Source organism: Chaetomium tenue, assembly GCF_020726465.1.
Source record: "Chaetomium tenue strain MPI-SDFR-AT-0079 chromosome Unknown F5144scaffold_2, whole genome shotgun sequence".
In the NCBI taxonomy this organism is placed as follows: Eukaryota; Fungi; Ascomycota; class Sordariomycetes; order Sordariales; family Chaetomiaceae; genus Chaetomium; species Chaetomium tenue.
The window spans coordinates 5,195,662-5,220,745 of NW_027117330.1; the positions used below are offsets into that span (position 1 = coordinate 5,195,662).

At 54.0% G+C, this 25,084-nt stretch overlaps 9 protein-coding genes across 9 annotated transcripts; 4 read left to right on the forward strand and 5 right to left on the reverse strand.

Annotated features, from left to right (window-relative positions):
- Positions 1-225: 225 nt before the first annotated feature.
- F5144DRAFT_565120 (uncharacterized protein) lies at positions 226-1,697 on the reverse strand. The gene is made up of 2 exons (XM_066788478.1): positions 1,024-1,697; positions 226-954 (listed from the first exon to the last, which is right to left on the reverse strand). The coding sequence occupies exons 1-2, from the start codon at positions 1,443-1,445 to the stop codon at positions 474-476; spliced, it is 903 nt and encodes a 300-aa protein (XP_066647439.1). The 5' UTR covers positions 1,446-1,697; the 3' UTR covers positions 226-473.
- Positions 1,698-2,415: 718 nt separating this feature from the next.
- On the forward strand, positions 2,416-3,650 carry F5144DRAFT_600472 (uncharacterized protein; the record flags this gene model as incomplete). Its single annotated transcript, XM_066791076.1, has 2 exons — positions 2,416-3,567; positions 3,633-3,650. The coding sequence occupies 2 exons, from the start codon at positions 2,416-2,418 to the stop codon at positions 3,648-3,650; spliced, it is 1,170 nt and encodes a 389-aa protein (XP_066647440.1).
- Positions 3,651-6,883: 3,233 nt separating this feature from the next.
- F5144DRAFT_483399 (uncharacterized protein) lies at positions 6,884-7,269 on the forward strand (the record flags this gene model as incomplete). Its single annotated transcript, XM_066785388.1, has 2 exons — positions 6,884-7,028; positions 7,214-7,269. Coding segments are annotated over 2 exons (201 nt in total), but the record flags the coding sequence as incomplete, so codon positions are not given.
- Positions 7,270-11,772: 4,503 nt separating this feature from the next.
- F5144DRAFT_591041 (glutathione S-transferase) lies at positions 11,773-12,655 on the reverse strand (the record flags this gene model as incomplete). Its single annotated transcript, XM_066790220.1, has 5 exons — positions 11,773-11,894; positions 11,952-12,119; positions 12,170-12,227; positions 12,277-12,501; positions 12,560-12,655. The coding sequence occupies 5 exons, from the start codon at positions 12,653-12,655 to the stop codon at positions 11,773-11,775; spliced, it is 669 nt and encodes a 222-aa protein (XP_066647442.1).
- Positions 12,656-16,669: 4,014 nt separating this feature from the next.
- Positions 16,670-17,545, reverse strand: F5144DRAFT_545876 (uncharacterized protein; the record flags this gene model as incomplete). The annotated part of the gene is made up of 1 exon (XM_066787385.1): positions 16,670-17,545. The coding sequence occupies one exon, from the start codon at positions 17,543-17,545 to the stop codon at positions 16,670-16,672; it is 876 nt and encodes a 291-aa protein (XP_066647443.1).
- A 1,076-nt stretch (positions 17,546-18,621) lies between these two features.
- On the forward strand, positions 18,622-20,534 carry F5144DRAFT_482658 (class V chitinase-like protein; the record flags this gene model as incomplete). Its single annotated transcript, XM_066785349.1, has 2 exons — positions 18,622-19,104; positions 19,206-20,534. The coding sequence occupies 2 exons, from the start codon at positions 18,622-18,624 to the stop codon at positions 20,532-20,534; spliced, it is 1,812 nt and encodes a 603-aa protein (XP_066647444.1).
- A 474-nt stretch (positions 20,535-21,008) lies between these two features.
- On the forward strand, positions 21,009-21,939 carry F5144DRAFT_565144 (RmlC-like cupin domain-containing protein). The gene is made up of 2 exons (XM_066788479.1): positions 21,009-21,614; positions 21,678-21,939. The coding sequence occupies exons 1-2, from the start codon at positions 21,092-21,094 to the stop codon at positions 21,746-21,748; spliced, it is 594 nt and encodes a 197-aa protein (XP_066647445.1). The 5' UTR covers positions 21,009-21,091; the 3' UTR covers positions 21,749-21,939.
- F5144DRAFT_545878 (uncharacterized protein) lies at positions 21,844-22,869 on the reverse strand (the record flags this gene model as incomplete). The annotated part of the gene is made up of 2 exons (XM_066787386.1): positions 21,844-21,876; positions 22,255-22,869. 2 exons carry the CDS (start codon positions 22,867-22,869, stop codon positions 21,844-21,846), a joined length of 648 nt encoding a protein of 215 aa, XP_066647446.1.
- A 666-nt stretch (positions 22,870-23,535) lies between these two features.
- F5144DRAFT_600479 (uncharacterized protein) lies at positions 23,536-24,910 on the reverse strand (the record flags this gene model as incomplete). The annotated part of the gene is made up of 4 exons (XM_066791077.1): positions 23,536-24,243; positions 24,303-24,552; positions 24,612-24,758; positions 24,822-24,910. The coding sequence occupies 4 exons, from the start codon at positions 24,908-24,910 to the stop codon at positions 23,536-23,538; spliced, it is 1,194 nt and encodes a 397-aa protein (XP_066647447.1).
- Between the last annotated feature and the right edge of the window lie 174 nt (positions 24,911-25,084).

The window sequence follows — 25,084 nt, forward strand, 5'->3', positions numbered from 1 at the left end:
CATTTTGAACCAGGTGTGTGGAGTGCACAGCTAGCTAGTCTCTAAGTGGTTCTTCTAGCTTGACAGGTCATCCGGAGGAAGCCAATGTAGGTCGACCAGAAGGTGGTGGTCGCAGCTCATGATTATGCGAGGTTGTCTGTATATGAGCAAGGAGGCTCTTGACAAAACTTATCACTAGAAACACATATGCATCACTAATACCACCAGTCAAAACAAGGGGGGAAGCTCGCGTCAAAATCGGAGTATGAGTTGAATGACCAAATACATGTACAAAACGCCCCATGACGCTGCCTACCTATAGGTGGGCATTCAGTCCACCGGCTTCTTCCCCTGTAACTCTTAACTCGATGGAAACATACAGCAGCGAATTGGGAGACCCGAGACCCTGATTCCATCCGACCACGAAGGAAACAAATGTGGGGCGTGTATGAGTCCATGAGATAGTTGCTGCTCCTCGGTCATCGAGCCTCCCCTCATCTTCTCCCAAAAAATGCGTTGATGTCAAAGTTGTTCGCAATACCTGCGACTGCCAAGCTCTTATTGTTGGCCATGGCGTTTGAGATGTTTTGGTCAACTCGAAAATTGTTGCCGGTGTTGATGTAACCCGCCAGCGCTGCACTGTCTTCTGACGCGTTCAAATCTTTGATCTTCTGCGCGGCTCGCGCTGACTCGACCCTTTTCAGCGCCTCCTCGCAAGCCCGTTGGAGCCTCCGGTTGTCTCCCTGGAGGGCACTGAGCTCTCTCTGAGTGTCCTTCTTGAGCTTCTCGAAGGATTGTCGTTCACCGGGAGTGCCCTTAGGAATGGCCGTCTCGGATACCCGACGACTCTTAATGTCGATATCCCGTGCGGCGGCAATGGCTTGCGTAATCTTGTCCACGAGTTGCTGCATGTACGACTCCAGCATCCCATTCCTCGTAGTCTCGGGAATGGAATCTTGCTGCCACTTTTTCAGTCTGTCCAATAGGGTCAGCAACGGCCACTTGCTTATGTAGATAGGATCGCCAAGCTAGGTAGGTACTCGCACACTGGCAGTCTCGAGAATGGTCGTGAGGGTCGTTCGGTATCTGGCCAATCGCCCCTGGAAAGCCTCAATCCTACCCTTCTCCAGTACCACAAGCCGCAAGCGATCAGCCCAAAAAACCCTCCCGTCCTTTGAATGCCTTAGCCAGTGGTCAAGTAACTTCTGAAACTCGGTGCATGACGCGCGGCAAGCAGCTATGGTGTCAGAAAGGATGCCAACATCGTCCTTGCGGAGCTGGCGGCCGTCATCCCCTCGACAGAATTTGCCCATTTGGTCAAGCACAGCAATCGCCGCGTGTAGGTCCGCTTTGATGAATCTGATCTCGTCTGGAGCATCTCTAATCTCGTTCACTAGTCTCCAGAGTTTGCTTGCGCCCTCTATGGCTGGCGGTAGAAGCCCAAGAACGGCCGTTACACCATCCATCTTGGCTTTAATTGCAGTTGAACTCTTGAAAATTTATGGAAAGATGTCCGTGGGATTGAGTTATGAGAAAGACTTCGACAGGTAAAGTGATGCGTGAAAGAAACAATTTGAAGTAGAGCAAACCGTTGAGGCGACGGGCTGTTTAAAGATTTGAAGTTCAGAGAGTGAGGTGATTGACCTGACCGAGGCACGACGTACTTTCGTAACTGTCGCGTGAGGTTGAGATGAAAGTTATAAGTGTCCATGTGAAAGGGGTGTTGACTTTGGGCCTTTAACGCGCGCTTAGCGGTGGAGATGTGAGACCCATAACCTAGCCGCAGGGTTACATTATGCTACCCTTATCCTTGGCTTTGGCGGCTGCAATGTTTCACGTATCACTGCAAATTCCCACCAGCTTTCATTTACCTTGATGCCGTGGTTGGTCCGTTACAGGGCCATCACAGGGTCCACGTCGCCGTGCTTTGTATAGATACATGTATTCGTACCCTTGACGAACAGAGGCAGATGCCTACCTTAACTGGTCAATAAATTCCGTGAGCAAGCGCCGACGTCTTGCCGCGCGTTTACAGTGTACGTCGCATGTTTCTCTCGTTCGGAAAGTGTGCACTGTGCAGTCCTGTGGGACCAACCGCTCGTCTCAAGCCCAAGAATCCAGCCAGAAGGACCCATCCATTTCTACTCCTGCAGATCTTCAAACTTGAGTAGGATACCCACGCTTGTTTTTTCATGAGAGGGTACCATGCTGTCACTCGGCCGCACTCCAGGTGCCCAAGAGGGGCAGAATACTGACCTGCTGCGTGGGCATGCGGGGATTAGCAACACCATAGCGACGGGTGGCTCTACATGTATTGCCCTCAACATCCAGTCGGCATACTGTGGGGAAGGCGCTGGATTCCCATGTTATATATTATTATTCATACTCCGCTATGCCCTACCCATGTTATATATCCCCACTCTTGTATCAGCGACCATGAGCTCACATAATCTCGATATAGTCAACGGATTCTTAGAGACTAATAAAGCTCCTACTCGAGACGACATCCCAGATAGATTCTGTGACTTTGATCCTGCCTTGGCTCGCGACGAACTCGCCTTTTCCAAGGGTAGTAGGGCAAACGGGACCTGTGAATGGATCGAGGAACATGAGCGCTACAAGGCATGGCTTACCGACGACGAAAGCGGCCAGGGCCGTCTTTTGTCGATTTTGGGCGGCCCCGGCAGCGGAAAGACCATGCTCTCCATCTACCTGACCCACAAACTCGAAGCATTCTGCGCCAAATCCCAGAACATCTTCCTATACTTCATCTCCCGACACGACAACAAAGACCGCAATAACGCAACGGGTGTACTTCGAAGCTTGATCTGGCAGCTCTTCGCCACGCAGGACATTGACGTCTCAGCATCAAAACTGGGCAAACTTCTGGGAAACAAGGAGTCTCGCTCTCTTCAGGTTACTGTTTCCACTGCGGCCGGCCTCTGGGTATTGTTTGCGGACTTGCTATCTCAGGTCCAATCAAGCGTCAGGCGGTTGCTCCTCTTGGACGGCTTGGACGAGTGTGACGCTGAATCCGTACGGTTCCTGGCGGATTGTATCCGGAACTCGGACGAACTCAACACCGGCTTCTTGATTGTGAGCCGCAATTCCCCATATTTGTCCTGGATGCCACAGATCAGAATGGATGAGGGCAGCCAAAAGAGCGAAGTCGAGAAGTCTATCCGTCAGGAAATGAACCAGCTTGCAATGCTCAGCGAGTTTGAACCCGAGTTTCTTCGGCATGTCGAGAAAACGCTACTGGAGAAGTCAGAGTGTGCCTTTTTATGGGCTGACTTTGCCGTGCAAGCAATGCGTGAATCGGCATCGCCAACACAGGCCATCACCCCAACCCACATCATGAAGACGCTCTCCAAGCTCCCCGTCAAGCTCGAGGGTCTATACGCTCGGATTTGGCAGGATATTGTGTCGTCGGATACCGCCATCCAAGTCTTGCGCTGGATAACAACGGCTGCCAGGGCCCTTTCTGTCCGGGAATTGGGCCACCTCATGGGTTACAGCTCTACCCAGCACATATCAGCCGAGCAAGCCGTTCTGGATGCCATTGCAAGCTGCGGCTCCCTACTCGTCGTCAGTGATATAGGCATTGCGTTCGCGCATCTCTCGGTCAGGCAATCCCTAACAGAAGCGACAAGCCGATCGACTACGCCTAGGATGTCACGGTTGGTGGGTGAAAACCACCTTGGCATGGCCCAGCAATGTTTGGAGACGCTAGAGAGAGCGTTCGCCACGACTGAATACACTCATAAATCGTGGGATGCGAGTCTTGTCCGGTTTCCGCTTTTGGAGTACGCTACAGCGTACGGCTTCGATCACGCCGCTCGAGTGTTCAGCCCCCCTGAGAACCTCTTCAACTTGAACCGGCCGATATTCCAACTGGAATCCCTGACCAGACGCAGGTGGGGTCAAAGCTTACAACTCTTCTGTCATTTCCAATTCCGGCCGGATCGGAAATGAATCTCTGCTGGGGTTGGCGACCTACTTCGACTTGACAGCGTTAGGCACGCTTGCTCTTCAGCCGCAGCGTTTTCCACAAAGCCCGGGTCGGAAAGTGGTGAGATTTCTTCAGCGCCTACAAAGGTCTACTGACCCGCATGGAAACAATTTGCCGGCTATACTCGTGGTGGCCCGTGAGAGGGGCAGTTGCTCCATGGTTGAAATGCTGGTCAAGGCAGGGGCAGATCCTGCTGCGGCCGTAAATTCAGGGGGCTACACGGCATTATCGAGTACCATACTGAAGGGGACGAGATGAAGCTGTCGACTAGCTGATCTGATAGAGTACAAGCTCGGCGTCAATCCGTTGCAAGCCGCAACCCAAGTGACGAAACTCACTCCCCTAGGTGTGGCAGCCGCCTTGGTAATGAGACATTGATGGCCCATCTGATTGATGCCGGCGCCAAGGTCAAATCCAACGTCGGAGCGAGCCCCCTTTTTCGCCTCTTTAAGAAACCAAAAAGAAGCAGTGAAGTTGCTGATCCGGTTGGCAGCGGAACATCAACCTTCCACAGGGACCCTTATGATGGCTCGCCGGATGCGAGGGAGAGAGTGCTCGGCCGTTACTGCGATACAGCGCTAATCCCAACATGATTGTTCAAGTTACCTAGTTGTAGTGCCATTATCATCTGTCGTTGGCAGTCTTCAACTCTCGGTTACCCTTGGTGGGGTTTCCGTTGGACTGGGGGGCGTAATACCAGTAGATGCGAATAGCTCGGATCTCAGCGCATCACTTACAGTTTACTTAACATCGAGCTCGCCCAGGTAGATGGCTTTGGCCGTTTTCTCGTGGTCCTGGCTCAGTTGCGCTTAAGGACGCTCAACCAGGATACGGGTATGGTATCATTGGTACCTACTAATGAGGCCAGAGGAACACACATGAAGTATATGTACTCGGGAGTTGGGGTGGGAACCGTTGGGGTGCCCGTGTAAAGTGCACGTACATTTTACACAGCAACCCGGGATCACGGAAAGTGCCAGCGGGCGAAAGTACAAGCGGAACAAAGTGCGGGACAAAATGCAAGTTGGTAAATTAGGAAATTCCCACTACTCCTGCAAGGCAATGCACAATGTGTGTGGGCCTGGGAGCCAAGCGTGCTAACACTGAAGCAGACATGCATGCATGTGAGCAAACCCCCACTCCAAACCTCGAATACTTGAATCATGGCCGAAGTCCTGAAATAAGCTGCTAGTCAGAGCCTCTAAGTTGTGGAATATCTAATGGTTACAGACTTTTCCTCTTGCAAGTTCTAAGCATTAACGGGCATCGAAAGTTGACCAACTTTTGGCGTCTCGATTCATCAGTCTGGGGGTCATCGCCGACTCATTGGGCACATGTGTTGAGGTTTGCTTGTGGGGCAGCGATGGGGATCACAAAATGTGACCCTGCAGCTTGACACCCCAAAACTCCCCAGACCCTTCGGTGAGGTACCTGGGTACATACTGTAAATCTGGCAGTTACCACCCAGCTACTGGTCTGCGAGGACTTGCCACACTACCAGTCAGCTAAACTGCGGCAAGTCTCTGAAAGCTCAAGGTTTATTCATGTCAGTAATATTCTCGTGTCACACGTCAGGACGCTCTCCAAGGTAGCTAGGTACCTACGTGCCTGTAAGTATCTCGGGAGCTCGGATGGGCTGGAGCACGGCAGGCAGGTATACCAGGGCACAACGGAAGTGGGTTTGCTGTGTTACACTGCTTGCAGGCGCGAGTGACCCAGGCAGCCAGCCGCTCAACGAGCTCGCTTAACCCCGGTTTGGTGTCGTCCACCGATACCGATGTACTGTTACACGCCCGGCGAAAGGACGGCCCTGCCCGTTCAGGTAAGCAGACGACTGCCCAAATCCCTGTTCAAGCAGCGGGTCTCGTCAATCGGCAGAGCGGGGATCGGATCACCGCCTGAAAAAACTGCTGCCGAGACTCGGGGACCATTTTAGCGCGAGCCTTCTGGAACGATCACGGTGCCTTACTGGTGCACCCGACCTCGCGACCCGACCTCGCCAGCTAAGTTGAAGTATCCTTGAAGTAGCCCTAACGCGGGAGCCGCATGTCTCAGAGCCAACCTCGCCCACCCTCCTCGCCCACCATCCTCATGCATGATCCCCCTTCCTTAGCCCGTCATCGCCGGCCCCGATTCTCAACCACCCCCAGGGCCCCCACCCACCGGTGACTCTCGTCCGGTTCGAAGTTGTCCAACCTGGCTGGCTGGTTGGGATGGAAGCCGTCGTCTCTCCCGGCCGCCCCGGTGCTTTTGGACAACACACCGTGGCTTGCAGCTCTTCGCCCACTCCCCACCCAACGTAAACGCGAGACCTGTTACGGAAATTTATGGAAACTTTAGGTTTTGGAAGATTGAGCCCGCTACCTAGACGGACCTTGTCGCCCATTAGCGAATCATCTTCGCCCTCGCTCGGCAGGTTTCCCGAGGAGGCTCATACGGACACGCCCCTGATCGGTCGACCGGCAGTTTCCCCCTTGTAAGCAACGCGAGGTGCTCCGATGCCCTGCAACCCCAGTTCCTTGTTCCACAGAATAGAGAAGCATCATGCGGGACTCTGCGTGCTAGTTGCTTTTTATCACCGCCCTGGCCACGCTCCGCAGGACTCAGAGAGCGGTGTCAGGTTCAACTTGCCCCCCTCCAACAGTCGGTGCCGGTGGGTTGCTTATCCATAAAGAGGGCTCGGTGCGCCCAGCGATATCCATTATTTTCATGCCTCCCACCATCATTCCATTTCTCTTCAACATCATCTGTCATCCACAGCCTACACGAACCCACTTCTCTCTCATCGCTATCACTCGTTAAACATGTGTGAGTTCTTTACTCCTGCCGCTGTTAAACCCTTAGTGGCTTGCTGTGGGCCGATGAAGCTAATAAACGCCCGGGGCATGACCAGCTGGTGGATTCGAAGAGATCACTGCCGATGGCCTTATGCAAGGAATGGGCGCATGGGTCGAGACGGCCCTCGGCGTATGGGTCGAGATAACCCCCGGCATTACAGTTGGGCCCGTCCAGATTATTCCTATCACGCCTCCATCCTGTAAGTCCTTTCGCTCCTTTCGGCCTCATCATGTCTGCGGTTGTGTTGACCCCTGGTAGCCTGGGCGGGACTCGGTCCGGGGAACAACATGGCAGGACCTCTGGGATATTGCCCCTCTTGGTCGCCAGTTCGGGCGTACTGCAGGCTCGGATATGGCTGGGGCGATAACTGGCACTGGCTCGAAGCGGCTGGTGACGTTCACGTTGACCAACTCGGCACTGTTATATTCGGGAGCCTTTAAATGACTTAGTCTGGCTTCATCGATGGAGTTGTGTAGCGGAGTCAAAACGGGGAGGAGAAACATAGAGTGGTAGAGAACAGATAGTTGGAGCCAAAATAACAAGTTTTGAGGTTGTTGGAGCAACCACCCATTTCCTTAAGGCCGTAGGATCGGACAAGACTCTTATCCTTGCTGCTTGAGCCGCATGTCCAATGGTGCTTAATAACCCTGTTTCCGAGACGACAGCGATTTATGATGGGAAGGGCTCCCAAGCACCCACGAAATACTATCAAGCACCCAGCTATACCTAATCGGGATAATCGTTTTTTCCATACGTCCGAGTGAATCACCAATACCAAAATTTCGGGCCGCTGTCACCTGGCCAGCTTACCATACCGTTGCGTGACTTCCGCAAAGTCGCTTCGAGATCAACAGCGCCGAAGCAGCAGCAAAATTGCCGACGACCCAGTCACATCGACAACCCGATCTCTTCATGTAATGCCCTCACGCCGGTACGCTGCCATTTCTTTTATGCTTAGGGGCTCAAACTGACCCTCTCGATGCACTTCTAGGTACCTTTGCCATGACAGAGCATTCCACGGAACCGATCCCTCGACCGTGCGGCCCGCCGCCACCCGTCAAGATCTACGAGAGCCTAGACGACCTGTTTCAAGATACCTGCACTCACGGACAGGCACACGGCTATAGCATCGTCAAGAATGGGAAAAACGGACTCAAATACAAGTTCAGATGTACCAAGGCTCGCAAGTACAAGGATCAACGCTCCTCCGAAATTCACGAGAGCAAGCGGAGGAAGTCTAGCACCCAGATGACCGGCTGCAAGTTCCGACTGACAGCCAAGCCGCTACCTGACGGCAAGTGGCTGTTAGAGGTGCCTGAAGGGGAGTTCTCAAGTCACAATCACGGCTGGAATGAAGCGACTTCGTTTGCTTTGAACCGCACCCGAGTTTTGGCTGTCCATCAGGAAGAGGTCATCCAGATGGCCAACGCTGGCAGTAGACCTTCTCAGATCCTTGCTGCGATAGATGCTGCCCGCGTTGGAGTCATGGGCAAGGACATAAGGAATCTTCTTCAAAAACATCGCCGCCAGGAGCTCCGGGGCCGTTCGCCACTCCAAACCTTGTACGAGGATTTCCTTGTACCTGCTGAGAGCCAGTACGAGTACATCGACGCCCGGGACAACCAAAATCGCATTACCTCTCTTACCATCGCTCCCAAGAGCGGCCTGGAGCTCTTCAAACAGAATCCCGACCTCCTTTTACTGGATTCCACCTACAAAATTGATTGCCACGGGATGCCAATGTTTAACGCCTGCGGCCTTACACAGGAAAACAAGACTTTTAACTGGTCGATCACGTTCATGAGCGGGGAGAAGCAGGATCATTACGAAGGCGCTCTGGATGCCCAGCTGAGGATCCTGACGAAGCACAACATTCGCCTGCCTGGTCTGATTGTTACAGATCGTGAACTAGCCCTGCTCAATGCCCTCGAAGCTAGCGATGCGTGGCGCCCGATTCCACACCTCCTCTGCCGCTGGCACGTTAATATGAACGTGCTTGCCAAGACCCGACGATTCTTTCCAGCAGCAATCAAGCAGGGCAGCGAATACCACCGTCACCCTAAGTTCAAGGAATTCCTGAAGGAATGGAACGCTCTCCTGTCCGCCAGTACTCCCAAAGCGTACGAGCAATCGCTTGCCAGCTTCAGATTGGCCGGGAAGCATCCAGAGGAAGCGGTCAAATATGCCGTGAATGTGTGGCTAACACCTTGGAAGGTAAGGATCTTTTTGGGCGCTTGCTAATCTTCGCTGACATCGAGAAGGAGAAACTAGTGAGCTGCTGGACCAACCAGGTGCCTCACATGGGCCACGTTACTACTTCAGTAGTTGAATCATCCCATTCTTCCATCAAGAAATACCTGGTCACATCCAGGGGTGACCTCAAGAGCGTCTTCGAGCGCCTCATGCTGTTCTAGAAGAACCAACGCAGCGCCCTTGACCACAACACTTCCTGGAACACGAACAAGGTCCCTACTCGCTGTCATGGCGTCATCTACAGCTACATCCGGGGCCAGATTTCAACTTACGCGTTGCATTTGCTTGCTACTGAAGTGGCAAAGCTACCCGCGAAAGACGCGCCGGGTGGGGAGGGCGATATTTGCACATGGCCGCTGCCGGCTACCCATGGGCTTCCCTGCCGCCACACTCTCTATAAGCATCTTACCGGTGATGGCCCCGTTGAGCTGAAGCAAATCCACAAGCATTGGTGGAATTACCGGCCTGTGACCGACGGAGAGGAGCAGCAGATAGTCAACGTCGTGCCAAATATTCCCGTTGAGCCCGTCAAGGTCAAGGGTGAAGGCCGCCCTGCTGGGGCCATCGCCTCGGTCCCTGCTTCGAAGAAGAAGGGTGAGGGAATCACTGGTACCAAGCGGCTGCCTTCGGCGTTCGAATATGAGCTCGAGAATGAACCAGCTACGGCTGTTCCCCCGTCAACTGCTCCTCCCATAATGAAGGGAGCATCGGCGGGCAAGCCACGCGGCCGCCCTCGCAAACAACAGCCGCAGCTACAAGCTCAGCGGCAAACTCAGGAAGCTGACTGCATTGTGGTAGCAGTTACATCAGAGACGGAGGCAGCCACATCAACTCCTGCAGTTACAACTACAAAGCTGGGGTTACTGCGGCTGCAGGAAGTTGAAGAAGATCTATACGAGCCTGGAACGGCACCGCCGCGAGCGTATCAGCGCATCATTGATGCCCTCGATTCTGTTGATCCCGAGGTCGAGGATACACATGATGCGTTGCTTGCTGACGGAGAGGCTGATGCTCGGCTGGCTCGTGAGGATGCTGCAGCTCTTGAGGAAGACGACGAAGGCGGGGAAGAAGACAGTACTATAGAGGATTGAGGTCCCTCAAGAGTATCCTTCTCAGGTAAACAATATTGTTGGAACAACGTCCATTGACATGATGATTTTGCTGTGCCATTGGGGGAATCTCGGAACTTTTGGCGCTGTTAGCCCTGTTTTACGTGAATTACATACGTTACGCGAGCTGACGGCCCGTCACTGGTAAAAGAAAAACGATTATCCCGATTAGGTATAGCTGGGTGCTTGATAGTATTTCGTGGGTGCTTGGGAGCCCTTCCCTTTATGATCATGTCAGAGAATTTGCAAACTCGACTGGTGAAAAGCAGCCATCGGTCAAATCTTAGCCCTGACAACCATACCGCCATTCCGCTATGCCATTACTTCCTTGCCCTAATTATGTATGCCTTTCCATCGCAGATCTCAAAACGAAAACTGGCTCCTGTTAGGAGACCAGTCGGAACGGTATGCTCATATACCCTACTACCACCACTTTAACACTTTAACACCACCCATCTCCCCCGACCAAGCGGTTGATGCCCCAGCCACTTGAACCTCGACAGCCTGCTAAACTGTGAAGTACTGTATCTCTTTACCACGTAAAGTCCATCTGCTAACCTACCTGTGCTCGGGGTGTTGTTTGACGGAATTCGTCGTGGTATCCTCCGCGCTCTAAGGATTGCACCTCATCTAATGATTTAACCTGGCAACCCCCTTCCATCCGTATACTAGCAGGTCTCGCAAGAGTTGTTAAACCACGGTAAACCCCATGAGAAATCGGTCTTGGAGGAGATCATACGTGATTGTTTGCTCAATGCCTTTGCGCTACATAGGTAGCCCACCTTGTCATGGTTTATGCGCCAACTTCGCACTTGAGCCTCCGGTCACTCATATGAAGGGCTGCTTCTCATCAACCCCTGACTTCATCTTGCCCAGTTTCTTTTGTGATTGACGCTGTAATCAACCTCGTTCGTTACCCGAATTTGGATAGGGCTGCACTGAGATCCGACAGATCCACGGCGAAGACTCAAACATGAGGGTCTGGCTCCGTGTGGCTCGCTTGGACATGTCACACCACAGCTTCTTGCCAGGGGCGGTTTAAGGTTAGGGGAGCAAGGGGGGGTGAGAGGTCTCAACATGGTCCCCTTTTGCGGCGGCCCAAGAGGGGGCATGCAGAATCATGCGTCTTTCATACGAGTGGGATCTGTTTGAGCATAGCGCATTGGGCAACCCGGCGGATAGAGATCACCGCCTCCGTCGTTGGGCGTGGTGCTGGTTGACCGTGGTGGGCTGCGCTGTGGCCGGGTGTGTGAAACCCGGAAACGGAGCGACTGATGAAGTAAAGGAGGCTATCGGTCTTACTGAGATAGACTTGTGCTGAGAAGAACTTGAGGCGTTTTATTGCGGCAGACCATCACATTCTTTTTTCATGGGAGTCAATATGGGCTTCCCCCTTACGGATTCTCGCCCACATTTCCAATTTGAAATACCCCTGCACCGTTGTTTCTTCTTTCATTGTATTAGAAGGTCTCCGTCGATACGCTTTTGGGGGCCCGCGCCACAAATGTCCTCCAGCAAGACACCAGACTCCGTCCGACCAAACAGACCCGTTCATTCATTGACTACATCCGTCCTTTATCCCTAGTCAAAGGCTGTGTGATGCTGCGGTATATGGCGCCCTTTCTCAAAGCCAGGGCGTTTCAAGAGCTTGAACAGCCACTTTTCCAGGTGGGGGAACTCCTCGAGGCCGACGCCATCAGAGTCTTGAGCCGACCACAATCAGCTTTTTGGGATCTTGGAGGGGAGGAGAAAACACCTACTATGGGCAGATACCCAACCCCAGCAGGCAATGTCGGCGATGGTGAGTCGGTCACCAACCAGATATCCATGAGGAGACTTGGCGAGGTGCGTGTCCATTGTGCGGTAGAGGCGGCGGGTCTCAGCATCGTAGCGGTTGATGGGGTACTCAATCTTCTCCGCTGCGTATCCTAGAAGCACAGTTAGCAATCGAAAAAGCACCGATCTGTCGCAGACTGACTTCGGAAATGCTCCAGCTGTCCTTGCATGGGCCCCAAGCCGCCCACCTGCCACATGAGCTAAGCAGAAGTGTTAGTAAGTGAGTGACGCCTACGGAGGTCCACGAACCCAGCTTATTGTCTCCCAGTGTTCAGACGAATTCCTCGGATATGAGACTTTGTGGTCTTTATCATAGCGGTCAACGAGGTACTCCATGACGGCGCCGCTCTCAAAGACACGGATCTGCTTTCCATCGTACGAATCCGTAATTGCCGGAATCCGGCCATTCGGGTTGATGTTGTCAAGGTACCACGGCTCCTTCTGTTCATTCTCCCTCAATTTCATGTGGTGCAACTGTACATGTGAGTACCTGAACAATCTGCCCTGGCCATCTGACCTTGTGGTCTCATACCTTGTACTCAAGCCCGAGCTCCGCAAGTAGGATTGGGATCTTGATCCCATTCGGAGTTGCCGCCGTGTAGAGAGTAATGTCAGTCTTTGTGGTCATTGTGAATGTTGTGCTTGCCCGTGTTGTTGTATTGGCGAGAGTAAATATGCGATGCACGAATCGTCGTGAATTGTGGACAGAGCCGGTACTTATACCCCGCATTGTCTAGGACAACGTTTCCGGAAACCGGACTGTCATTAACTTTGCCACGCGGGTTATGCGGGTGCATTGGACTAATGTGGCGACTGAGAGGAGCAAGGCCAACAACCACTGGGGAAAGGGAGTGAGAAGTTTACCCTTGGACGACCGTAGAGAACCTGTAGATTTGTCAGAAGCACCCCCAGTGGCTACCCCTCGGCCATGCTACCGCATGGCGCTGAGTGTTCCCGTCAAGCGCCAAGCAAGGTCATGAGTAAGCTCCCTGTCGTGAACGGGAGCCAATAGGTACACGGGTACCCGTGGATTTAAAGGTACACGGGTCCCGTGGCGATGACTAAGCCTGCTTCTGCGCAGGCTCGACAACCCACGCCTATCCCTAACCCTCAATAGAAAACCCCCTGAACAACGACTCCATCCTCCCCAAACCCACGACTCCATCACGCCTACCCCTTTGCACTTACTATCCCCACCTGGTCAGAGCTATTTTCTCCTTTTCCTCTCCTTTGCTTCAAGTTTGTTTGCACTTCTAGAGTCATTATCAGATAGTTACAATACACTCCTCAGACCTTTAAACAACGCAACGTATTTTTATTCAAGTCACGATGAGTCTTCTTTCGGCTAAAGCAGCTACTTCGTTCTCTGACGATAGTCTCCCTCCGGAACGCGATTACGAATCGAGGGATGCCCTGTTCGCGTCAATCAATTCCTGGGCTGCGACTAAGGGCTACGCATTCATTACTGGGAGATCAACCAAGGAGAAGACTGGCAGACAGACGATTACATACATATGTGATCGATCCTGTCGTCCTCCTTCTGTGTCGAGAGAACGCCAACGGAGGACAACTTCCCGAGGAACAGGCTGCCAGTTTTCAGTCCTGGCCAAAGAATCTCTGGATAAGAGTACCTGGACCTTAAGGCATCGCCCCGACAAGCGGTTTTCCATACACAATCATGAACCAAGCCAGCATCCATCTGCTCATCCGACACACCGGCAACTATCCAAGGATGATTCTACCCAGCTCGCAAACCTTGTCAACTCTGGGATAGCCCCCAAGGATATCAGGACATACATACGGCAGAACGGCAATTCTATGGCAACCCAGCAGGACGTCTACAATCGCATTGCAGCGACAAAACGAGACATTTGCGAAGGCCAGAGTACTATCCATGCACTCGCCAATCAGCTAGACAGAGAAGGATTCTGGAGTCGAATGCAGTTTTCTCCAGATGGCCGGGTCACAGCTGTTCTATTCGCCCACCCAGACTCACTGGCGTACCTTCAAGCCTATCCGGATACCCTCTTGCTAGACTGCACATACAAGACCAACAAATACGGCATGCCGCTCCTTGACATGATCGGCGTCGATGCTTGCCAGCGATCCTTCTGCATTGCATTCGCATTCCTTCGTGGCGAGACCGAAGAGGATTACCTTTGGGCTCTGGACCGGCTGAGGTCGCTTTACGAGGTCTGCAATGCTCGACTTCCCTCTGTTGTCTTGACAGACAGGTGTATCGCATGTATGAACGCTGTTTCTACCTGCTTTCCATCTGCCGCTTCACTGCTGTGCTTATGGCATGCGAATAAAGCAGTTCTTCGTCACTGCCAGCCAGCCTTCACCAGCCAACACGAAGGATTTGAACCTTGGAAGGAATTCTACATGTTCTGGCATTCGATCATGAGATCGCCAGATGAGGAGGCATTCTACAAGCGTCTAGAAGAGTTTGAGAAGCAGTATCTTCCACACCATGTCGAAGAGGTCAAGTATATCAAGAACACTTGGCTCGATTTGTACAAGGAAAAGCTTGTTAAGGCTTGGGTTGACCAACACCCTCATTTCGGCAACGTGGTAACCTCACGTGTTGAAGGTATCCATGCACTGCTCAAAGGGTATCTCAAGCGATCTACATTGGATCTTTTTGAGGCCTGGAGGGCGATGAAGCATGCCTTACTCAACCAACTTGGGGAGCTGAAGTCCAACCAGGCCAAGCAGCAAATTCGGTTTCCAATTGAGCTCTCTGGATCACTATACAGTGGAGTACGTGGTTGGGTATCACACGAGGCCCTAAGGAAGGTCGACGAGCAGCGGAAACTCCTCACCCGGAAAGGCCCATCTCTGTCGCGAACCTGTTCAGGCTCTTTCTCTCTATCTATGGGACTACCCTGTGTCCATACATTGGAGGTTTTGCTTGACCAGAACTTGGTCCTTCGACTTGAGCATTTCTCCTCACGCTGGCATCTCAAACGCGATGGCGCTCCTCAGTTGCTACTCGAGCCTCGTCAGCGCATCGATCCTATTGCTGCCAATTCGACTATACCACAATCAAGCACCAGGCGAGAGCCTAGCGGGTTTGAGACAGTCGAGGCTGTAACACAGCCAAAGGCATTACCCACCTGCAGCAGATGCCATACATTAGGTCATATAATGACCTCAAAGGCATGTCCCCAGAGGCATGCAGAGCTATTGCAGCGGGCTTCAGCTCTACAACCGACCTCGCAAGCAACAACACCCACAATGCCATCAATCGAGGTTGTCACCGAAGATACACCACCGCCGCCTACACCACCGCCGCCTACACCACCGCCGCATCACACAGTACCAGCCTTGTCAAGTCCATCGCCAGCTTCCCTCAACTACTGGGACCCACAGGCAATCTATCAGAGATATGTCAAGGCAAGGGATACTTGGCACAGAGCCCAACCACGTGGAAGCATCAGAACCAACCAGCAATACCGGAAGGCAATGCGTTTGCCTCTACGATATAGCAAGGCAAGCTACGAGTGGTGCCTTGACTATAAGCAGATGACAAAGCACTGTACGACTTCAACAGGCTCAAGGGACTGGACGAAGGAGGAGATGATGGCCTACCTGGATTGGAGTAGAGCAGAAGAAGATAGGATTGAAGGTTTGGTAGCTCAAGAGAGGGAACACGAACCATTTGATATAGGGAGAAGAGGTGTTGGTGATCTCTGGAGGAGGATTGAGAGAGATATTGAGGAACAGCAGGCTTTGTATTCATAATAGGCTAGGCAAGTATAGGGCCTCGGCAAGCTCGTAGTCAAGAATCTCGTAAGACTTCTACCGGCTTCAATGTCGATTTATAGGCCAAAGACAATACATTATTGATTAGGATCTTTCGCGCCTTTCGGGAACTCGTCATGCCCGAAAAGGAGACGTAGAAGCAGGCTTAGTCATCGCCACGGGACCCGTGTACCTTTAAATCCACGGGTACCCGTGTACCTATTGGCTTCCGTCGTGAACAAGACTGATCGCCGATCCTCTCCTCGAAGACTCGAGCCAACTCATCATCGTTCGAATCTCTTTGCGAGCTCCATGCGGCACACCAGGCCTGCCAAAACTCTTCTACGGCCACCTCGGTTGGACGCTCAAGGTCTGCGCCAGCCCTCCTCTGTGATGTCAACCATGACTTGGATTCAGGGATGGTGACGCCAATGCGAGTCCTTGACTCCTTTTCGACTCCGAGAGAGGCACCAGACTTTGACGACATATCAACCGCAGGTGTGCCAATGCTACTGCGGGAGCGTGATGGCGTTTTCCTCTGTCGGCGTGCCGGGGCTGAGGATGTGCCTGGCAGCTATGTTGTCGCAGCGGAGGAAGTAGATAGGCTACCGGGCGAAGAGGCCGTAGGCCGTGGTAATTTTGTCCTCTGTCTGTACTTGGTGCCGAGCGAGGTCTAGGCGAAGAGTGAAAGGTCGACGTTGTCCTGCGCGATGGCTTCCTGCAACCGGATGAAGGGTTTATTGCATGTCGTTGGGCATTGACTGGAACCATGTACCTACATGCATGTATCTGCATCCCTGCGCAACGCCCGTCAATAGTTTACTTGGTACCTAGGCTAGATAATTACCATTCCGCCTCACCGAATCCTTGATTCTTCACAAAACAATCTCCTGGGCTAAGCCAAAAGTCCAGATTGGCGATGAAACAGGTTGAACTTCTCCGTCATCCTCTTCCAGGTCACACCCACAGAATAGCACACAGGACCAAAGTTGCCCTTCTGAGCCGCCACAAAGCCCTTGAACAAGTTGGCAGAACCGTCAATGACCCTCTCTCCTGCTTGGAACTGGCCGTCCGTGTAGTGAGTCTGGGTCGTGAAGTTGTTGGCACGTTGGATGGCCAGACAAAACTGGTGGATGGATGATGCATAGCTTGCAGCCATGTTTGCGGGATCTCGAGTGTCGCACTTCTCATGCTCGTCGCCAGGTAAGGGGTCATCGTTCCCCACCTTGCCGTTAATGTAACATGAAGGTTCGTTGGGATCCAGTTTTGCCGTCAGCAGGTTGATAGAAAATGCAAGAATGGTTTGAATCAAAACGTCCTTCGTCTTTTCGTAGTCATTGGCCGAGAAGTAACGGTAGGCCCCGGCGCCGAAAGCCTGGCACTTCCGCTGACTCAGGTTGGCGAGTGCTACCATCGACGTTCTAATCTTGTCGGCCGCGTACATGGTGCAACCTGCGACCCGTGAACACACGTCCGGGAGTGCCTGCGGGGGTAGGGTTCCGTTGGACGGCCGTTCGAATTCCCTAACCGCACGCCGCTCTAGCATTCCGATGGTAGTCTCGACTGCGGCCGAATCCAGAGTAACGACGGAGGGCGGCCCGGTATGTCCAAGCACATGCCATTCCACTGCCTCTCCCAGATCTGGGATCACAAATGTGGCAGCGTGTCTATACTCGTCCATTGCCGTCGTGCCCTGGCCCATGTTGATGGTGAAGGCACGGGCAATGGACGCAACGCGAAGGAAAAATGTACAAGTTTGGACGAGTGTCATGATTGATGAGGGGGATACGTGTATTGTGATTGTCTGGATATGGAATGGGTACCTTGGGAACTCCATTCACCCAGGGCTCTGGGAGGACCCCTTCTTGTACTAATACGGTCCCGCGGGGCGAGCCTTCGACTCAAAAGTGGAAGAGCAACACCATCCCCACGTGTTTCTACACTGGGGCGCCGAGGTGGAAAAGTGGCCTAGCTGGTGACACTTTCCGAAAGGCTTCAAAGTGCCTGGTAGCATCGGCGTGGGAAGCTGAAGAGGGCGACGGGGAACTTCCAAGTTTCCGTACCACTATGTACGCCGAAGGCCGAGAATTGTGCCGGCCTACAAGTGTGATCTATGTAGTGTTGATCTGCAGCCTCCAGTTGGCTGCTATCGAAGAAATATAAAGCCCAATGGCTGAAATATAACGATTGGGGGATGGGGAACGAATCTGGATATGCTATGCGAGAGTCCTTCCTACCTTAGTGCTGCTCGCCGCTGCCGTTGGGACATGGCTAACAATAGGTAGGTAGTCAAGGTATTCTTTGCTGGTTCTAACATTCGACGGCTGCTCTGATGTAGATGCGTCGCGGCGGTCATCGATCAAGCGAATTTAGTCGGCGCTCAATGTCACTGCGGTCTTTTTTTCTTCGGCCCTTGTGAGACTTCAACTGGGCGGTGTAATGTGATTGGTTTGTTTGTGTGACTGATATTGCAACCTCCGTGTCTTCGAACGGCAAACGCCCTAAGAGGCAACATATCCGGACCAACGTGCATCAGCGCGGCGACACGTCAGGCTCGCCTTCAATAATTGCGCTCGCCAATTACAAAAACGGACAGAAGCAACAGGGGTGACCTTGGATGAACGCCGAGGTCGTCCGCACCAAATTTGAAAGACTGTGCATGAGGGTTGGGTTGGCTTTATTACATTAATGCTGGCCCATGGAGAAGGGAAAATGGCAAGGCACCCATCAAATGGACGAAGCATAAGAGTCGAATACTCTCTGTTGCCTTGGGCGCATGTCTGCCCTTTCTCGGGCCATTTAAACCATCTTTCAGACCTACCTCATCAGCTCATCATGTCACTCAGCATGGGAACAACATGTTCCTACATCCAAGTCCAGGCCGGCGATTCATGCGCCAGTCTTGTCTCCCGTTGCGGCATCACGAGCCAGCAGTTCTACCAGTATAACCCCAGCCCAACGCTGTGTTCGACTCTGGCGCTAAGACAGCCAGTGTGCTGCTCGGAGGGGACTTTACCAGATCTCAGGCCTCAAAAGAACCCCGATGGGACGTGTTTTGACTATACGGTCAAATCAGGCGACTACTGTGCCGTTATTGCAGACCATCACTACCTCACGGTTGCCGACATTGAGAAATACAACCTCCAAACATGGGGCTGGACGGGCTGCAATCTTCTTCAGCTTGGTGCCAATATTTGCCTCAGTCCAGGGTATCCCCCCATGCCCTCTATTGTCGACAATACCGTTTGCGGACCCCAGGTCAGCGGGTCGGCGCGGCCTGCCGACTGGGCCACTATTTCGCTGCTAAACCCATGCCCCCTGAACGCATGCGTAAGTGCAGGCTACCACGTTCTTTTTTCCTTCCCCTTGTCTATGTGTCCGGACCATCCTCCCGAGCTAGCCGACACACAAAGCTGACCTCTTTAAACTAGTGTAATATCTGGGGCCAATGCGGCATCACGCCCGAGTTCTGCACGCCGTCCAAGTCCTCCACCGGTGCCCCAGGCACAGCAGCCCCAGGGACGAACGGTTGCATTTCCAACTGCGGGACTGACATAACAAACAACGAAAGGCCTCCCTCCCAGTTCCTGAAGATTGGATATTTCGAAGGGTTCAGCCAGGACCGCCAGTGCTTGACGATGAGAGCGGATCAGATCCCAACGGGCCGGTACACACATGTGCATTTTGCCTTTGGAGACGTCGCCAACGACTATACTGTTGATCTCTCGAAATATCAGGGGCAGTTTGAGATCTTTTCTCAACAAACGAACTTCAAACGCATCCTCTCCTTTGGTGGCTGGTCGTTCTCGACCGACATCGACTCCTATCCGATATTCCGCAAGGGCGTCACTGACGCGAACCGCTTGAAGTTTGCCCGGAGTGTGGCCTCGGTGGTGCAGCAGTACAACCTCGACGGTGTTGACTTTGACTGGGAATACCCTGGTGCCGATATTCCTGGAATTCCGCCCGGCAGTGCCTCCGATGGCCCGAACTACCTCGCCTTCCTCAAGACAATGCGCTCCCTTCTGCCAGCCGGCAAAACCCTTTCCATCGCAGCACCTGCTTCGTTCTTTTATCTTAAAGGGTTTCCAATCTCCGAGATGGCACCAGTGCTAGACTACATTGTCTTTATGACATACGACCTGCACGGGCAGTGGGACTACGACCATCCCTGGAGTCAAGATGGGTGCCCTGGGGGCAACTGTCTGCGCAGCCACGTCAACATAACCGAGACCAACTTAGCTCTCGCCATGATCACCAAGGCTGGTGTGCCTGCTCATAAAATCACCGTCGGGATCGCCAGCTATGGCCGCAGTTTCCGCATGGCTAGCCCAGGTTGTACCGGACCCGACTGCCACTACACCGGGCCCGAGTCCGGTGCCCGGCCGAGCGTTTGTACCAATACCGCCGGGTACATCTCCCAGGCGGAGCTGGAGCTGGCGCTTTCGCTCAACCTGCCCGGCTACTCCTCGTGGTACGACGCCGCGAGCGACTCGGACATGATGACGTACGGAAGCGACACCTGGGTCGCCTACCTGAGCGACAAAACCAAAGCGTCGCGTGTGAAGCGTTTCCAGGCGTTGAACTTTGGCGGGTTCGTCGAGTGGGCGATCGACCTGGCTGCGTTTGTGGACCAGCCGGACCCGTCGGATCCGCCGTCGACGTCCACGGGGGCCGACGAGATTCCAATCATCACACCCGTCATGCCAACCGGCGCACTCCCGTTTCCGACTTACTCGTGGAAGATTGAGGGCCAGTAACCGGTACAAGGGGTCCTCAGAAAGGGTTCACATATAACCTTACCTTGGGATATACGGGCGGCACCTTCATACTGTACATATTTACACACCTATAGACCCATACGCAGTAGTTTCATTCGCAATTTCTAGTCAATTATCGGCCGTCTGCTTGCACCCCCTGTCTAAGAGGGTTCACAATTATCGTCTCCATCCACGCTTGACACCCAAACCTTTCCTATTGTGTCTTGCCGAATTGGGGGCCACGACGTTTATTTGTCGGCGCATGGAACCCGATTCGTGAAGTCCGTTCGTTCGTATTAGCAATCGTTGGCCTGATGTCAGAAAACGCGCCCTGTCGCCATGTGGCGCAGCTTACCAAGGAATTGGATCGACATGTCAGACGAAGGAAGGCCCAGATGGGCGATGGGATGATGATTATGTCATTATGGTCTCACCGCCAACATTTCGGGCATAAATAAGTCAATGGACAACCCACCCCAGCTTTTCCACGATGACTGCGTGACACCTTGGTGACCAACATTGACGGTGCAGCTCGTAACTCCCGAGCCCCAACCACCATGGCACGCCTCTCCTCCCTCCTCGCCGCCGCCCTCGGCTTATCCATCCCCATCGGATCTCATGCCGCCGCGGTCGCCCAGGCACCCCATTTGCAGGAAATCCGGAGCTCGTCCGAGCACAGCCAATCTCACCACCACCCCGTCCCAATCAACAAGCGGACAGCCCAGGAAGTGATTGCCCAACTCAACCTCATTCCCAACGTCGAAAAGGGCTACTACGTCGAGACCTTCCGCGACACGGACAACATCACCGACAGCCGCTCCATCAGCACGGCCATCTACTACCTCCTCGAAGGGAGCGAGGGCTACTCGCACTGGCACCGTGTTGACGCCGTCGAGGTGTGGCACTACTATGCCGGGGCGCCCCTTACGCTCTCGCTTTCTCACGATGACGGATCGCCGGTGCGCGAGGTGAAACTGGGTTCGGACATCTTTGCCGGGCAGCAGCCGCAGCTGGCCATCGGGAAGTGGGAGTGGCAGCGGGCGAGGAGTTGGGGGGATTGGACGCTTGTTGGTACTACTGGTAAGTTTGAATTTTGCTTCCCTTCGCATGCTGTCATGTTCCCCGATACTGACCGCCTTGCAGTCGCGCCGGGGTTTGACCCGACCGGCTTTGAGCTGGCTGACCCCGGCTGGGTGCCAAACGGAGCCGCCTAACCTGAATAGAGTGAAGGAAATGCGCCGTTCGCGGCTAGGGATAGACTTACACTTCTAATGAGCAATAATTAAAAGATCATAAGAACCCCGAGGGATCATATGGTGACAAACCTCCCGGCCCCAAGACTCTAGATCAAGTTTGCATAGGTAGTGTAACTGCTGAACCTAACGATAATACTAACGGAACAAACCCAAACCCCCTCACTTCAAAAAGCAGCCGCCCCCATCAACCCTCCCATCATCATCCCCCCCATTAGCGGCATCATCAACGGCGTACCAAACCCACCCCCAAACCCCCTCCCCGGCACCCTCCTATACTCCACCCCGGGCCGATCCCACCTGCCCCCGGCAAACCGTCCACACCCATACCCACCATACCCCATCCCATACATCTCCCCCTCCGGCCTCAAATACCTCCCCGGCGGGCCAGGCCTCCCCCCACCCCCACCCTCCCTATCATAAACCACTTCACTCCAATACGGACTCAACCTCCGCACCCCACTCACCCCAGGAAACGTATGCCCCGGCGGCTCCAACCACACCCTTGCCCTGTTCTCATCCCGCCCCAGCAATTGCGGCCGGCCCGAGCGCATGGCCTCGTGCATGGCCCGCCGCAACAACCGGTGCTGCCGGTACAGCTCGTGCTCGGCGGCGGCGCGGCGGGCGCGGTCGGCCGCGCGCTGCTCGTGCGTGGTGCCGGTGAGCCGGTCTTTGAGTTTGCGGCCAAGGCTGCGCTTGGTGCTGGTGCAGTTGGTGTCGGAGGAGGAGCCGTCGGTGTCCTCGGCGGCGATGTCCGCGGCGCTGGGGCGGCGGGGCGGGCCGGAGTGGGTGGTGCGGATTTGGTCGCGTTCGTGGTGTGGGAGGGAGTTGAGGTAGGTGTCGTCGTCGTAGGGGTGGTGCCAGATGGAGCGGGGGGGCGAGGCCAGGGTGTCGACGAAGAATTGGTGTTGGGTGTCGGGGTCGAACTCGCGGACCCAGCCTGTGGGGAGGGGGCGGAGTTCATCTTCCATGCTGCGGCGGGCGGGGAGGGGGATACCGTTGCGTGGTTCTTGGGGGAGGGAGTCCGGGCCACCGTGAACAGCCTGTTCATAGGATGGAGGGGGCTCTGCCGGTGTTGTCATGTTGGTTGAGGTTGTGATATGTTGCCAAGTTTGGTTTATGGCTGTTGGTTTGTTGAGAGCACACAGCTGATTAGCGAAGGTTGTTGAAACGATAAGGTCCGACGAGTATCGATGGGGGTTGTTAATGCGTAGTCTCATTCGTAGGTTGTCGCCCAATGCGTATCGGTGGACATACGTCATCACACAAGACATCCATTGTCCGTGAAGGTGTTGGTGGCGACACATACACCGGGGTAGGAAACGATCCTCAACTGGGCCCTGGGCTGTTTCCCATGCAGATCTTCAGCCCGTAGGTCGCGGAATAAAACGTCTAATGTTGTGAAAACGAAGTACTTCCGCAGTGTAAGACATTAGTGATTGGACCCTTCACAAGTCAAGGGGAGGTATGAACAGTACCTACCTACCTACCTATTAAGCTCTAGTTTACCCAAAATAAACCCAAAGAACGCCACCCTACCTTGTTCATGTAGGTATTACAACTTCCCTGCAGCAGAACAAGGGGGCCAGTACCTAAAATCGATCGGGAGTCGGTTTCGGCCACGTCGATTACCATCAACTCGGTCAGCGACACCATCCGCGACATGTTTCTCAATATTTCGATGACAAGAGACATACAATTTGTTATAAAATCTCCTACAGGCAAGTCCCTGCTTCCTCTCGGCCAATCTAAACATAAACATGACAAAAAGCCCCCGCATGGCCCCCCAATCCATCATGCGCCTCCAACACCGGGATCACATCCGGAGTCAACCACTTCATATCCAGCTTCCTGCTTGCGCCATTCGTGCCTCCCAGCGAAACCTGCGCATTTACCCGCGTATCCGGATCCTGCATCTGCCAGATCCACCACAACCTATCCAGCGCCGCGTGGTGAAAGTAAAAGATGGGATCGCCCGGGCTCACCATCGGATCACCACCCGGGTCGCCTCCCGCGATGTAGTGGCCCGCCGTGTGGATGCCCCAGTTGTAAGGGTCGGATGCGTTGCGGGGAGGCGTCAACAGGGTGTTGTAGAAGGTGTTGATGTCCTTCGATTGCTGGATCAGGGCAAGGGCGCGGTCGGCGGTGGCGCCGAGGGCGGCGTCGGCGTTAACGTCGCGGCGCATGCAGCGGGGATTGTAGCCGCCGCCGGAGGCGAGGGGGTTTTTGGGCACGTTGGGCATCATGGGGGCGCCGGGGCCTACCGTGGCCATGTAGTCTTTGAAGGGACCAGTGGTGACGCAGCCGCCTCCGCCGCCCGATTTCATGAGGCCGGCACTAGTACGCAGGCCTTTGTAGTTTGGGTCAGGGGCACCGTTGCCGCCCATCGAGGTGGCGTTGCCGTTGAAAAGAGCTGAGTTGACGGGATCTTTGGTGTAACGGTCGTAGTTCATGTACTGTTTGTTTTAACGAGTCAGCATCACTTGTGGGAGATGAAAGAACAAGGGAACTATACCGGATGGTACCCCTTATACCCACACTCGTTCCTGAGCGCCGTCTCGTACGCAAGGAGGAAATACTTGTGCGCAGGGAACAAGCCAATCGTGTCGTGCAGAGACCCGGCGTTCGTCAGGTGATAGGCCATGAAGTCGTCGAAACGGCTCCGGGCGCCCGGGAATTGATCTTGAGGCGCCTTGGACGGCGCTTTCATAAGGCAGAGCGTGGCGTTGATAAAGTCGGCCCGCTGCTCGACCGTCATATCGCCCCTATCAGACCGACTTAGGATTACTCCAAGGTACTAGAAGGAAGGTAGGGGTGCGCGTACCACTCCCTCCGCACGCCCGCAGTCTCCAGTGTGCACCCGTTGTTCTTCCCCGCGGCAATCTTCTTGTCCATGTATGCGTCAACTTTGGTCATGGTGGCTTCCGCGAACTTGTCGACCACATCCAGGGAGTAGAAGCCATTGCGTTGTCTGGGGCGGTATTGGTCAGTGGTCGTTGAAATCTGATGCTAGCGGTCTGACACGGATACTTACACGTTCACCTTGGAGGTCCAATCTCCTTCGGCCACAGCCCCCGTGAGGACCACGGGCAGCAGGGCGCAAGCACTCCAGATAGATCGCATGATCGACAGTACCTTGGGTACTCTGCTTTCTTCGTCAGGTGCGAAACAAGACAAACTCCACGGTCCTTCAAACCCCGGCCGTAACACACTTTTTGTAACTCGCCCACTACCCGGTGGACATCCTCACACCCCCTCAAATCCCGGATCATCCCAAGTCGGGTGGTAATAGTGTTC

Bases quoted from the DNA above. Each gene is read 5' to 3' on its own strand.
- F5144DRAFT_565120 (XM_066788478.1), bottom strand. From the start codon at position 1,445: ATGGATGGTGTAACGGCCGTTCTTGGGCTTCTACCGCCAGCCATAGAG. The intron at 955-1,023 runs GCGAGTACCTAC...CCTATTGGACAG, and splicing joins ATTCTCGAGACTGCCAGTGT to ACTGAAAAAGTGGCAGCAAG.
- F5144DRAFT_565144 (XM_066788479.1), top strand. From the start codon at position 21,092: ATGGCACGCCTCTCCTCCCTCCTCGCCGCCGCCCTCGGCTTATCCATC. The intron at 21,615-21,677 runs GTAAGTTTGAAT...ACCGCCTTGCAG, and splicing joins GACGCTTGTTGGTACTACTG to TCGCGCCGGGGTTTGACCCG.